Consider the following 15,482-nt stretch of genomic DNA (forward strand, 5'->3'; position numbering starts at 1 on the left):
GCCTAATAAAGCCAACAGTTCAAAACCACTTCATAAATAAGAGATAAATTAATAAATGGTTTAATATGAAGAAATTGTGACCCACCCATAATAGAACAACATAACCGGATCATACCCCAAAGCACTTTTTACGTAACTAACTAGTATTACAACTTACAGTTAAACATATTTAAATAATTTTATTAAATAATAATATTTAAATTATTGAGCCCATTGATCTGCGTGTTTGACAACTTAAACACTGTTTTATGCCTCTCCTTAATTCGCGATAAATAACAACAATATTGGCGAGAAATGTTTCTAAGAGTTGCATTAACGCTAGGGCTCGCCATGTTTTTGAAGAATTAAGTGACTTATGGTGTATGTTCGCATTACAGAGCTTTACTTTTATGGTTGATTATCTTATGTCTAACGCGTTTTCACAGATTTGTGTTGCTGGGTTCAGACTGGCTTAATTTCTAATGCAAAAATTAATATTAACTTTATCAGATTGGTGCTTTCGCTTTTGTGCGCGTGTTGATAAGACCAAAAAAATCTTCAACATCATTTTTATTTGTATTTTTTAACATGATACTTCGCTCCTGCTAAACAAACTTATTAAAAACATTTGGCCCAAATTTGAAGGTTTAAAGTATGTAGGTAACCTGTGCAATTCACAACAGAATGGTGACTCACTCAACAAATCCATGATAGCTGAACTAACATACTATTTCTATTATCTGTTTGGTGAATCGTTTATTGTGCAGTTGCTGTTACGCACGGATATATATAATTGAACAACGGAACGTTTATGTAGCCTGATTAAACTCATAACAATGTGTTTCCAAAGAGTGTCGATATTTGAAGAAAAAAAATGCTGTCAGTGTTAATGCCGAACTCCCTTGAAGTATACACAAAACTTGTAATTCGGACCTTAACGTTCACACACACCACACACGCACGCACGCACGCACACACGCACGCACGCACGCACGCACACACACACACACACACACACACACACACACACGCACACGCACACGCACACGCACACGCACACGCACACACACACATATATACATATTTATAGTTTTAAGTTATAATCAGCATATAACACGGGAAAGACTAACTTTAATTTCAATATATCTTCCTTGAATTCAACATTTTTGAAACCGCAAACTTCCCACATTTATTGTTTGAGACTTTTTGCCGGTTTCACCGAACAATTAAGAAAAAATAAGTATACATTCTTATTTTAATTTCACTTCTCCTTAGTTTATATGCTTGCACTAGGCAATGTTCAATATGGCGAACGTGAACCGGGTGTTTGGAATGTGCGCAATCACTTTAATTTCGTCTATTATTGCACGTAAGTCCTACGTTCTCCTTATATCTGCATTATAAAACGTAAATAGATCAACTTTAAAATAATAAATTTGATATGTAAGTTATGAAATAAAATAATGGTGTAATAAATAAAAAACAACTATGAATTGAAGTAATATTACGTAACTGTAAAGCAATTTAGATAAGAATCTCACTCGTAAATGTAACTCGCTATCTTACATACATGTGATTCGATTCACAGGATACAACAGCAATTACTATACGTTTCAGAGTCCGATATACCGCTGATCCACCTTAGACTATTGTGCAGATCGACCATTGAAGTAACGTGCAATATGAGTTATGGGAATTATGGAATTTGGACATTTTACAGAACCCAAGATGGTTTTGATGACAAGCAAAATATCGTAAAAATTGTTTCCAGTGAACAGTGTCGTTTATTTCCCCTGCAAACTACTGATACTCAGTGCTCGTGCATCGAAGACAATAGTGTCTTATGCAAAATATCCGCTGACATGATTGTGAAATCTGGTGACCAATGGCAGTGTAGTAGATTCATAAATGGAAATACACATTTTAGCATACCAGTAACGGTTCCCATTCAAGGTAAGCGTATTAGCCATGTGAAATATGCACATACACATACCATGTCTGAGTTTACAATTAAGCGTACTCATTTGAACCAGTGAATAATTGTCTATGGTAAGTGTGATTGTTACATCCATTCAAAGTACATAGCAATCGAATGTTTAGCTTAGATTGTTCCAAAGCGTTTACTCGAAATTGATTATTAAAATTGAAATGCTGTGTTTTATATATTCCCTCCCGTCATGAAAAGGCAGTTTGGTCTGGCAGAACAGAAGTTTTATTAGCGATCTTCATTCGCAATCTACATTAATTTTGCCGATCTTAAATATTAACAGCGGTTTGGTTTCAGATACATTGCTGCAATTGGCTTTTTTCAAGACAAGAAATATTACCTCAATTACGAGTGATGTCAACGGTTTACTACCGTACTCTTTCTTTTAGGGGATGGGGCGTATTCAAAAAAAAGTTCATACCAAATAAGTATAAAAAAAGTTTCGAGAAGGCATTCCATATGTATGATTTTGAATCGTGATGGGGGTTTATGCCATAACAAAGAACTTAGAAACGCCGTAATATTTGAGTGTTCCTATTTAATTGAGCATTACTATAATAATTGTGAGTGTTCTGATTATATCATACAGAGTTTATTCACATAGACTAACACAGTAACACATGGTGAAAATTACAACTTTTATCATTTAAATGAGATACATATATCAATATATTAAGTTTCATATTATGAATATACAAAGGTTAAGTAACATATTATAAATTAATATTTTATAACAATGATTTGTCTGAAAAAATGTTCACTGAAAGTCAAGCAAAGGGAAATTGTAATGTAATTTGTTTTACCATTCAGTGTATTTCTTAATTCGGATGTAGCTTCAATACAATGAGCTATTCAAACAGTAGGAATAGCCCAATTTTTTTTTCGTTTATGCATCTACAAGTATTGTACTTGTTCGATTAAATTTTCAAACAAATACACTATGCGTCAAAAATATCTCCATTGGCACAAGATGTATTGATACTTTATTTACAAACTTACGAAATTAATACTGATAATATTTTCATGTCTTCATATACTTTACTATGTTATGAACATGTATAATCGTGGACCGTTTGTCTATTGTATGCTGAATAAAATCAAACCAAACCAATACATAAACCAACGCACAACCGCAGAAGTAAATGATGGAAGCATTTTATGAGACAGTGATGCGAGTTTGTTTTTTACAGTTTACATCAATCATCTTGAGTGTTTTGTCTCATCTTGAGTGTTTTGTCGTCTCTTATTAGTGCATGTTCTATCTTTGGGAGCAAATTGACACACATATTGAAGGTAGGTGACCAAATAAGTGCAGTCCTTATGAGGACATTGCTCGCATGCTTGAGGTGACGACTAAATAAAGCTAGTGCCCCAGTGCTGTTTAAATCATGGATGACTAAATGAAATTTAAAATAATCTACTTAGTGTTGACGAAATAATGACATATCCAGGGATGATTTAATAATAATTCATGTGCTGCTATTGGACTGCTATGCTTTTTCAGAAACAACATGTCAACACTGGTGTTAAACTTGTCAACTAAGTTGTTTTAAACATACTATACATCGCCCCGATTTCTGCTGTCTTGCAGCTTCTTATCGATTGAATCCGTGCCTTAAAACAATATTGGGTCAACATGGCCTTTTGATGGGAACTTAATCAGGTTATCCGAACGTCTCGACACTCTTTCCATAGATCAGTATGTTTTGCGCTTCCATATTTTCTCAAACGGATTGAATATGTGCACTTTCTTAGCACACATGTTTTTGATAAATGTTATTGTACTACGTGCATGACACTGACGAATCCTTTTTTGTAGTAGATTTGTTTAATATATTTAGTTCCGTCGTAAGTTCTGTCTGGAAAGTAAATGCTTTAAACAACATTAAATATGTTCAGTTAAAAAGTTTCTTTATTGATAATGACTCGATATGATCTGACAGGTCGCTGTAGTCTAGAAACTGCTTTATGTGTGGTAATGATCCATTGTAATTGGCTTGTATGGTCGAGGCAAATGCACTTGGTTTCTTAAACTTATTTCTGACTATTTACAAAGCACCGCATAGGGAACACTTTTCCACCAACAACTTGCTATGTGAACGTTTTTCCACCAACTCCTTGTGCCAAGCAAGAGTCCCTGCATCTATCACTGATAAAATATGACTGCAAATTCATTTTTCTTCGTGGGGAAAGTATAATGCCATGTAAGTACAGCACCAATGTGGAGTTTAATTTTCGTAAGTTTGTTGCATGTGCGTTTCTTGTGTCTAGTGCTTTTTGCTAGGCCACGATGTTTTTCAATTGACCTATCTCCCAAATAAAGAGGCACTCGATATTATAAGCGTTCTTCCCTGCTGGCGAAGTAGACATTTTACTTCGGTAATACATTTTCGTTTGTTAATATTAAATTAGATGACACTATGTTTGTGATCCTATTAGGTAAATGTTATATAATTATATGTTTTATGGATAGCTCTGGGCAACGTATGAGGTAAAGAGCTCCTTAAAACCGGCTGAAGCAAGCACTATTATTGTTCTATCTTTTTGCGTTTTCGTTGTAGGTGGGGTTCTTAATGTTTTCAAATGTTTTAATATTCCATTTAAGTGAACGGCTCAGTAATAAGTGTAGGTTAAGATTGTCATTTTACAATATGCGCATTTTAGAAACCATTGAATGTACAACGATCACACGTCTGCAGCCAGGGACCGATGAAGAAACAACACCTGCGAAAATTACAAGTTTAACCGTTGTCTCGGAAACTATTAAACAAGAAGAAGATGTGATAACAGTCGCGGAGGGTAAGACATATTTGACATTTATATTTTCAATACATATATATATATATATTAAAGCAGTTATCATTCATATATTGGTTCTCACAAACATTCCCCGGAACAATATTGGAATGCTGCGATTATTCTAAATATAAAATAGTTTCCAATGTATAAACTTGGTTAAGACATTAAAAGCTTCCAACATTACCTTTACATTACTTTATTTGATTATGGGCATATATGTATTATGCTATTATATATTAACTGAGGAAGGTCACAGCCATGTCACATCAGAAGAATTTAACAAGTTTACAACCACGTCTGGTGTCAAAACTGAGACAGTAGTTAAAGTAGAATCTGAGCATGGGCAAGATAAATGTAAGTATAAACAAGTTTATTTACGAGTATAATACATCGTTTTAATATTTGTTTGAGAATAATCTCGTTGTAAACCGTGTATGCATAATACAAGTCCATCGGGCCTTTTATGTATGACATAAAAATGGTAAATACCATGGAAGAACTATTCAATTTAATATGATGAGTGGATTATCAATAATACTTTCCTGTCTGCCTGTATTTTATTTTTGATGTCTAAATAGTTGCCTGATGAGTGAAATGCTTGATAAACGGCCAGCAAAATATTAATGGAAAATCACGTATTCTTACTAAAACTAACATCATATCATGATAATTCATATGAAACGAAAATTAAAAACAGTACTAGTTATATTAATTTATATAATTGTTAGTGCTAAATTATTGATAATACATAATTCACTTTAATTGATCAATAACGTTAACCAAAATGTGTAATTATAGTTATGGACAAAATACACAATAAAGCTATGGGGGATGTGCTTTAATAAACATTATATACGGATTTTAAGAGAAAGTACTTCATACAATGGTACCGAAATACTGTTTCAACAACTAGCGCTGTACTTAATGTATTTTAGCAGAATGGAACAAAGACTCTACTAAAATCATAGCAGCAGCAGCGGGAGTAGCGATTTTCGTTGCAATTAATGTGTCCTTCTGCGTGTATTGGAAATATAAACCTCGCCAAGTAGGTAAGAAAATACATTTTTTTTAAATATTTAATCCTGCGAAAAGGTGGATTTATTATGTATTATTATCACATTCAAATACAGTTTCAAAGGTTTCTTGAATATTTGTTTATCAATGTTTCAGTCATCAACAATACGACGATAGACAATGACGATACTACACCTAAACACATTGTGGTGATGCCATTGATTAGTCCTGATATGTATAACGACGTGAATTACCATGAAATATCGGATATACAGAGACAATTTGTTGAATTTGCTACTGTTAAAAATACTTCGAGCAAAGCAAGAACTGACAATGCAAATGAACCAACATTCGAAGACAACGAAACCATGGAACTAACTCCTCATATTCTGAGACGGGCAGATTTGACTTTACCAGAGTCTGGAACTGATGACATGGACGAAACTGCGCCTGTACAAATTTCGTTTTTGGCTTTAGCCGAGATTAATATGTCTGATGGTAAGCATGGAGTTTGGGTTTTGAAAAACATTTGATTTACTCTCACTCAAATACATACTTCACTTACAATTACACGCATTAACAAACTACTACTAATCATTATATTGGGAATAGTATTGCTAACACTATTACTGTTTTAACTTCATCATCATGTTAGATACTTATTTTATATATATTTTCAGTTGCTGCGCTTGAATCACAATTGAATAGGTATATTAACATTTATATTGTCTTCTTACTGAAAAATATTTTTGTTTTCAGGAATGTCATTCTTTATTTTACTCAAGGTCTGTGTGCACTTTTATAGAAATCAACATGGTTTTAATAACATTTTAATTTGTGCCTAATGATTATTGGTTGATACGAAAATCACATAAATGCACAAAATAATGTTTGTTGTGTCGTTAAAATATTGTAGGACGGACGTGAAAAGTGTCCCTTACGAAAGTTTAGAGTCAACACTCCGAGCTGATAAAGATCAATACAGCAAACCGGTATAAAACATCCGGGCAGGTGGTTCTTTGTACACTTCATACACAGCAAAGCGTGTTTCGCATTTGATATTTGAATTAAGCACAAATATCTAACAATGTTTTTACGGTTGGATTGACGACAAGTCAATCGTTGTGTATTGTCCGTGACATATAATTTATGTTGCAGACCATAATGTGTTGATATATTTATAAATGCCCAATACAAAGTATAATACTCGTGGCTTCTGTGTGTATGGCTGTTTCAAATTGTGTTAATGTGACTGAAACAATACGCAGTAAGCATATTTAAGTTGAGCACATTATCTTTGTACAAATTGTAGTGCACTTTCTAGTAAATTAAGGTCAGCTTTGTATCTCTTCTTTTGCAGAGCGTGTCGGCATGTTATTTGAAAGATATGTCTTAATTATCTGACTTACTACTTACACGTGTGTAATTGATTCTCATTGTGCGATTCGGGCAGTGATAATTTTGTTTTAGACATAAATTATTGGAAAATTATACATTATACTTGCAAATAAATCAAATGTGATCGGGCGTCTTTTAATGTGTTATAAACGTATATAGTCAATCGCCATGGTATGAGATGCAAGCAATATGTCGATAAAATGACAACAAGTGAAAAGATGTAATACTGGAAAACGAAATAGCGTTATCGTTAAGAACGAATTGAGTATTGAAGTAAAATATGCGCAAAAAGTCAAACATGAAACACCCTGTCAATATTAGTTATTTTTATAAGCCTTATATTTATTCCAAGCATGTTCAATATTCAAAACATGACATGATAGCATGTACACGACTCTTACTTGTTCTTCATAGTATACATTAATAATTCACTTATAAATATATACACTTAAATAATAATATAGGTGGCTGATGCGTTTAATGCAATAATGGATGACGTACCTTCAAAATTACAACACAATACCTATCGTTTAAACGGTTTGAACGGTTCCTTAATATCTCGCGAACATAAACCCTATACTTACTTAAAGCAATACTAAATGTAAATATATTTGTTTCAACATAATACTAAATTACGTTACTTAATGCCTAGTTGAAAACACAAGAGCCGTCACAAGTACGTCAACAAAACAAAATTTGAATGAAGAATACAATTCAGTCCCGAATTATAAACGTACTTCAAATATTGATTTGCTATATGATATAAGTAGGCGCCATATTTAAAAGTGAATTTCTGTAAAAAGTTTACACTTTATTTAGAAGACGAAACATTACTTTAACACAAATACACATAACGCAGAACTTAAGCTGCAACAGCAGGAGAGAAATATTACTTTCGGTGTTCGTGTTCTGCGATAATTTGATTTGATGAACGCAGATCACATGTTTATATATTTTAATTATTATTTGACCATCATCCGATGTTATATATAGGGATTTTTCTGAAACTAATGTTCAAACGAACAAGAATGAATATCTTCAAAAAGTGATTGAAAAATACACATACACGTATAGTAGGTACGGCGAGTCGTCTATGAACATTAAAATAAAATTAACGCATTATTTATAACGACTGCGAAAAAAACAAAATAGTACACGCATGCCACAATAATATGTAATTAAATAGTTATAGTTAATAGTTGGTCCAACATTATTCATTACACATTAAAGTGAGTATGCGCGATTTTTATATGTGGTAAATTGTAATATATTGATCACAATATGTTACAATAACACACAATAGGCAAGAAAAATTATACATTGAAGACAAATTTCATAAAACGCAGCAAAGACAAATAAGCGCCCCGAGCCGATTGTGACGAAGATATTTCGTACATATTTTCCTACAATAACCGACGCATTCGTCTTTTTATAAGGATCGGAGTAAGTGTTCGTGTGTCGTATGAATATATATCGTTGCAGGTAATTAAAATGATCCGTCAAACAAAATTGTGTCTTTGTGTCGTATGAACGCATCTGCACAAAAATTAAATTTAGATTCACATCATACATGCATGCTGGCGAATTCGACTGTACAGACATTTTCGATTTCAGAATTAAATATCTGGCTTATTTCGCATTTTTCGACACATGTTCTTCTTAACTTTTATTTTAATTTATTTTGCAATATATGTTTTATAAGTTTTTTACACATTTTATTTAAATTCATACATATTTGACAAACTCATGCATACCCACTTTAAAGTATAAATTACTTTAACCACATAACACTGAACTTTATATTAAAAAGCAATAAAATGATACATGCCGAATAAATTACTATTTATCTACACAAATAATATTAAAATACCAGAGCTCCAGAAAGGTAACTTTCACTCTCTGTGGCACAACGAAATAAAAACAAGATTAGAATCGACTATATTATTTCTAAGCGTATGATACAAACCATCACATAGGAGACAACATTTAAAACAAAATGATTAAACCATGGTCTTATCTTATTAAAATAGGTAAATATGTGCATCGGGGTTGAAAGCCAGTATGCAGCATGAAAGCAATACCTACAATCTCAGTCTACGAGTTGATTTCATTCAAATATCAATACCACAACAAAACAAATGCTCAATATTATGGTATGGTATTGTGTTACTTTACTATGATTGAATATACATAGCAGTAATCGCGTTGACATCGGCATCAAACAAATACAATGGATTGGAGCGATGGTTGTCAAAAAAATGTTGTGTAATTGCTTTATAAATGTTTTTAATTAAAACCCTCGAAATACATTCTATTTACAGAGACTATATGTTTCATTTATGTTAAATGTAAATAAACAGACCTATAGGTGCAATCTATTAGGCTTTTATACCCGAATCCGTATTATACACCTCATTGGAAATGTAATCGGCTTTTCCGTGGTGTCAATTTACCAAAGAATACGAACCAAACACATGCAGTTACTTTGCCTGACAAGTTTAATTTTCATAATTTAAACCAAAAATTATACAAAAGGCTTTGATCTAGTTATGTAAAATGTCCCATGTATAAATGTCAGTATAAGTTTGTAATCATACATTGGTCTAACGGGTATCCGCATAAAGCCCTTTAAAGGGAACTTTTCACGTTTTGGTCAATTGACACTATTGAAAAACTAAATGTTTAAGATTCGTAAATTTTCGTTTTAGTAATGATATTTGCGAGCAAACAGTAATGCTGAACATTTACCATGCTCTCAAATATCCATTAAATGCACATTTTGACGAATTAAAAACCAGAAAATTGTAAAAACTTTCAAACGCGAAACGATTAAATAATTCGGAGAGTTTTGTATACCAGTCAATGTATCAGCACGGATGGCCGAGTGGTGTAGTAATAGTCCAATAAACAAGTAAGGTAATCTAGACAAAATTAAATGTAAGTCGAGTGTTCTGAATAATGTTCTTAACAAACAAATAAGGAAACCGTACCACAATATGTATCGCGTTTTTTAACGATTTAACCAAATACATTAACACACACTCAACGCAGATATGGAATAAAGGAAACAATTCATAGGTATAATTTGAAATTATGTAGCGCAGGAGTGCCACGATAGAACTGGCTTGTCATAACCCATGCACTAATCACATTTCACGATTCACATTTCACGATTGGATTAACATCCTTTGTTGCAAAATACCTGGAGCAAGACAATAATAGTTAACACGCTTATGCGCACATTTGCATATCATATATCAAACAACAATCTGAATACCGCTTTAAATCAAGCTGTACGTGTATATTTTCGTAAATCTATTTAGCTATTTAATGAGAAATCGAATGGAATGGATCTCAAAACTCTCCAAATTATTTAATCGTTTCGCGTTTGTAACGCTTTAAAATTTTCACGTTTTTAAATCGTCAAAAGATTCCTTTAATGGATATGTGAGAGCATGGTAAATGTTCACTATTACTGTCGTATGGAATGTGTGTCCAACAACAATCTAAATACCGCTTTAAATCAAGCTGTACGTGCATATTTTCGTAAATCTATGTATCTATTTCCTGAGAAAACGTATGGAATAATAGAACATAACACACAGTGTTAATCTTCATAAATGGATCTATATCGAATACCACGGTTTTAAAATAGAAACAATACACTTAGTTTACTTTCTTTGTTTGAGCTGTTTATGGATACGCGCGTTATGGCATTAACTTAAGATAAGAAATATAGTGTAAGATATAATTTATTTCAATATGTAATGGACTTTTGATGAACCATATAAATAACAGGGATATCAGGGGTGGCGAAATCAAATGTCCGAGTTGCCCGAGTCGTACATTTGCTTGTCTGGGCAACTGACTTTTTTCAATTAAGTTGTCCGTGGACAACAAGTTTTTTAAAAGTCGCGTCCAGGTATACAAAAATACATTGTATAAAAGCCGTAATTAAGTTTTACAAAACCGGATGTTGACACGATTACATTGTCAGTGCTATTTGCGGAGCAATCAAGCTAAAATACGTGCACTTTCCTGCGCAGTGATCTCCCTTATTCTATAAGAGACCGGGAGCATGCCGCATTTTCAACATTCGGCCTGACTGTTAGACAGTGTACAGACTGGTATCTTTATTTTTACAATCAGGCGGAAATAAAAAGTATCAATCTAAGATAATCAAAACACGGTCTACCTTGTTTTTTAAGACGACTTTAATGGTAAAGATGAAACTTTTTTTTTAATCTTAAACAACGGAGCAGAAACCCGAAGCTTTGAGCAGCCCACCTCCCAAAAAACTTAGAAAGATTATGATAAAAAATATAAACTAAGTAAACGCACCAGAACTTTTCAAGAAATTTGGCTAACAGATTTTCAATGGTTACCAGTTTATATAATCAAATTGCTACCAGTAGCAGAGCCGCAGTCTGATGAGGTCCACATATTGGACTAGTTTAATTTATTAAGATTACAATGTACTTATGTTCAGCACATGTTTTAATAACACTAGCTTCGCAGGATTTAAAGTTTGACAAAGTCTTTATATTGTTTATAATATACTGCTATAATGAATGTACCATTGAAATACAATTATAAACAAAACAAGCAAATCGTACTCATTTTGATTTATTCATTATTTAAGATTAATCAATAAATGCGTTTATAATTTATATAAACATTAACGGACAAGTGTAGTTCAGCAACGGACAAGTTAAATTTCCTAAATGGTTGTCCGTGGACAAGTATAGTTTTTTGAGATTTCGCCACCCCTGGATATAACAGTAGGTAAATCGCACTGATCGCGAATCAGAACTTTTTTTAAAAATAACTCTGTAACTGTCATAAAAATGCCAAAATCGTTATAAACATAAATATGTAGGAAACAATCTACAATATTAAAACTTTGTATTTCGATGGATTAATTAAATTCGTTAATGAATGCTTAAACTGCTATTGTTATAAATAGTTGAAACAAGAGGGCCTGAAAGGCCCAAAGTCGCTCACCTGAGATAATAAGAAATGACCTGTTCTTTGCAGCCCAAGATATCAATAGAACAAATGTTCTAACCAAGTTTCATGAAAAATGAACAACAAATGGCCCCATGGCAGATTGGAACCATTTTTGAACTCGTCCCAGATATTATTGGGACAAATCTTCTGAAAAAGGTTCATGAATCTCCAAAAATAAATGTGCCCTCTACAGTGTTAACAAGGCAAATATTCTTGACTCACAACGGAAGACAGACAATTGACAAAAGGTGATGACAAAAGTTCACCATGAGAAAAAAATATTATGCTCATAAAGATTGTCACCATGTGTGAAGATCAGCAAGTGTCATTCAGATTGAACTAAAAGTGTGACTAAAAGTATTCACAATGTTTCACTATAAACAACTGTGGAAGTGCGGTCTCGTTCGCTTACGCAAGTGAACCGGTCACGGGACGGTAACGAGTTACGTCACTTTGTGAGCACTTATGTAATACGGAAATATTTATCGAGTCTAATTAAAGAACGCTTGTTTCCGGTCCGGATGACACCACTGACTGGTTGTTATTCAATTAACTAAAGGCGTCCAGTCAGATACGACTGAATACACTCACAAAATTAATCTATAAGTGAAAACCAAAGCAGCTTAAATGAAAAAAAACTAACTTTAGTCTAAAGAATATATGCATCGTTAAAAATGAACAAATACAGCAAATATCGTAATGAATGTAAAAAGAAGTTCACAATCTATCAAAAAAACTGATATAAATATAAGCTACTGTAAGTCTAGAAGTTGCTTCAAAAATTTAGTTTATAAAATAAGTCTAACTTAATCTAAAGAACACAATTTATGGAGAGTGGAAAACTCCAGTGACTGAAATGTAAAACATAAGAAGAATTTACAAAAGTTTTTTCAATCAAGAGTCTTTCTAATTTAGAAAATGCCAAATAACAAGGTTGGCACGGAAAAAGTTTCATAGCACAGTAGTCTGCTGAGATTATTGATTTTCTCAATCCAATTGATCTTAGAAGATGTTCAATCAATACACCAAAACACAGTAAGTTAACTTGGCTTATCAGTAAAGATCAAAGATAAGGCTTTACAGTGCATAAGTACATGTACAGTTATTTTATGACATACAAACAATAGGTTTATTAAATTGCATGCAAACTACCGTCTTATGTACACCACATTTTATGAAAGAAGTCCCAGGTTTATACAAGGGAGTTAACTGTTAGAAAGTATGTACAGGTTATCTTTCTTTAACATTATGGCTTATCACAACTAGACTGTTCACATGTTTTCACTATATACATAAAAAAACTGCCCAACCCCCTGGCGGCCATGTTTTTCCACCAATCATGACCATTTTTGAACTCGTCCGAGATATCTATAAATTGATGTTTAGCAAACAAAATATGATGATTAGGGTAAAAATGTGACTTCTAGAGTGTTCACAACCTTTTTTTTATATAAATATAAGAAAAATGACCCCCACCCCTTGGCGGCCATGCTTTTTTACCGATTCAAACCATTTTCAAACTCAACCGTCATATCTAGAAAACATATGTTCTGACCCAATTTCATGAAGATTGGACCACAAATGTGACTTCCAGATTGTTCACATGTTTTCACTATATACATATATGACCTGGCGGTCATGTTTTTTCACCGATCTGGACCATTTTCGAACTCGTCCAAACCAATGTTTTGACCAAGTTTCATGATAATTGGGCAAATTTGTGACTTCTAGAGTGTTCACAAGGTTTCTCTAAAGCCATATAAGGAATACTGCCCCGCCCCCTGGCGGCCATGTTTTTCAAGGGGCCGGAACCATTTTTGAACTCAACCAACATATCATTTAGACAAACATTTTGACAAAGTTACATGAATATTAGACATCAAATGTGACTTCTACAGTGTTCACACGGTTTTTCTCTTTTTTTTACCTAGTGACCTAGTGTTTGACCCAGCATGACTCAGTTTCGAACTAAGTCGATGTATCAATGGGACAAATGTTCTGACCAAGTTTCATGAAGATTAGACAATAAATGTGGCCTCTGGAGTGTTCACAATGCAAATGTTGACGCAGGACGGACGACGGACAAAAGCTCACCATGAGCACGTTGTGCTCATGTGTGCTAAAAAGGACGCTTAACGTGTTTTTTTAATTAACGATTCTCAAGATATAAAATAAACCATAGTCAACTCTGCCTTAAAGTATTGTACATAATTGTGAATGATCACAAAGAAGTGACGCAACGACTCAAACCAACACACTTGTATAAATAAAAATTACTCAGTAATGATATAAAAGGAAACTTCTCAGTATCTGGTTGACAGTATAAAAAGCATGGTATATTATTGTGACACAACTTTAAATGATATTGTTATAGCGTAAGAATGAAAAAGTTTCACGTGTTTCAATGAATGTTTGTCAAGTGAATAACCATCGGCATATTAATTCTTGAATAATAAGTGCAACCATGTTTAATAAACGTAGAGCATGCAAACAAACGAAACGGCATGATTTTCCTAAAGGATTTCCAATATTATCACCTTCAACACACCTACCGCTCGGCTTACAGTTACAAAGAATATGCTTTTCGTTTTAAAAGTGTGCTTATTACCTTGATATTAAAAAGAGCATATACTTATGTTTTGCAGCATATTAAATGTAATAACTACTTACGCTTTGGCTTTGTTTCATCCAAGTTTAACACGCATAAAGCAACACACTTGTGAGCAAATATTCATGAACTCTATTTTAAGCATTTTGCAAATCGAAAGTAATTTGGTTTTCCGTGATTGCACATTAGTTGTTATTCGGAACTCCCCAGTCTGGGTTTTTCCGATATTTGAGCACGCGCGGTAGGTATCAACAAAAGCTGACTAGCATATTTTAAAAGAGAGTGAATCAATAATTTCTCTTATCGCTAAATCTTACTTGGCAAATAATGTCGTAAACGATCGAATTAACCATGGAGATTATACATTAAGAAGGAATTAATGAAATGTCTGTGATAATCAACGATGCATAAAAATGTTTTAGATAGCAACAACATTATTTATATATTTGTAATCTACTCAGTGAATGTATGCCACGGAAACGAGTGTTTGCATATTGTTAGCGATCAATTTACTCGCAATGTTATTTTAAACGTCTGTCGAGATTATTGTTAGAAAATGGGATAAGACAAACATGGTTTCATTTATATCTTAGTGGATCTGTGTATAATCAGATTCATATGCATATATTGCTCTATTATGTTTGTCGTGCTGTACAGTTTATTGAAACAGCATGGAACTTAAATGTA

The 15,482-nt window shown here is 33.1% G+C and overlaps 2 protein-coding genes across 2 annotated transcripts in view; one reads left to right on the forward strand and one right to left on the reverse strand.

Moving 5' to 3' along the window:
• LOC127882251 (heat shock 70 kDa protein 12A-like) overlaps nt 1-14,925 on the reverse strand; it is a 43,166-nt gene extending 28,241 nt beyond the window's left edge. Inside the window, exon 1 of the mRNA XM_052430793.1 lies at nt 14,858-14,925. The gene's annotated coding sequence lies outside the window, so the exon portion shown is untranslated. The remainder of the gene's footprint in view (nt 1-14,857) is intronic.
• LOC127882252 (uncharacterized) lies at nt 1,244-7,243 on the forward strand. Its single transcript, XM_052430794.1, has 8 exons — nt 1,244-1,348; nt 1,597-1,932; nt 4,631-4,765; nt 5,015-5,119; nt 5,701-5,814; nt 5,936-6,277; nt 6,460-6,487; nt 6,696-7,243. Exons 1-8 carry the CDS (start codon nt 1,276-1,278, stop codon nt 6,775-6,777), a joined length of 1,215 nt encoding a protein of 404 aa, XP_052286754.1. The 5' UTR covers nt 1,244-1,275; the 3' UTR covers nt 6,778-7,243.
• Nucleotides 14,926-15,482: the final 557 nt, after the last annotated feature.

This window comes from Dreissena polymorpha, chromosome 5 (assembly GCF_020536995.1).
Source record: "Dreissena polymorpha isolate Duluth1 chromosome 5, UMN_Dpol_1.0, whole genome shotgun sequence".
Lineage (NCBI taxonomy): Eukaryota > Metazoa > Mollusca > Bivalvia > Myida > Dreissenidae > Dreissena > Dreissena polymorpha.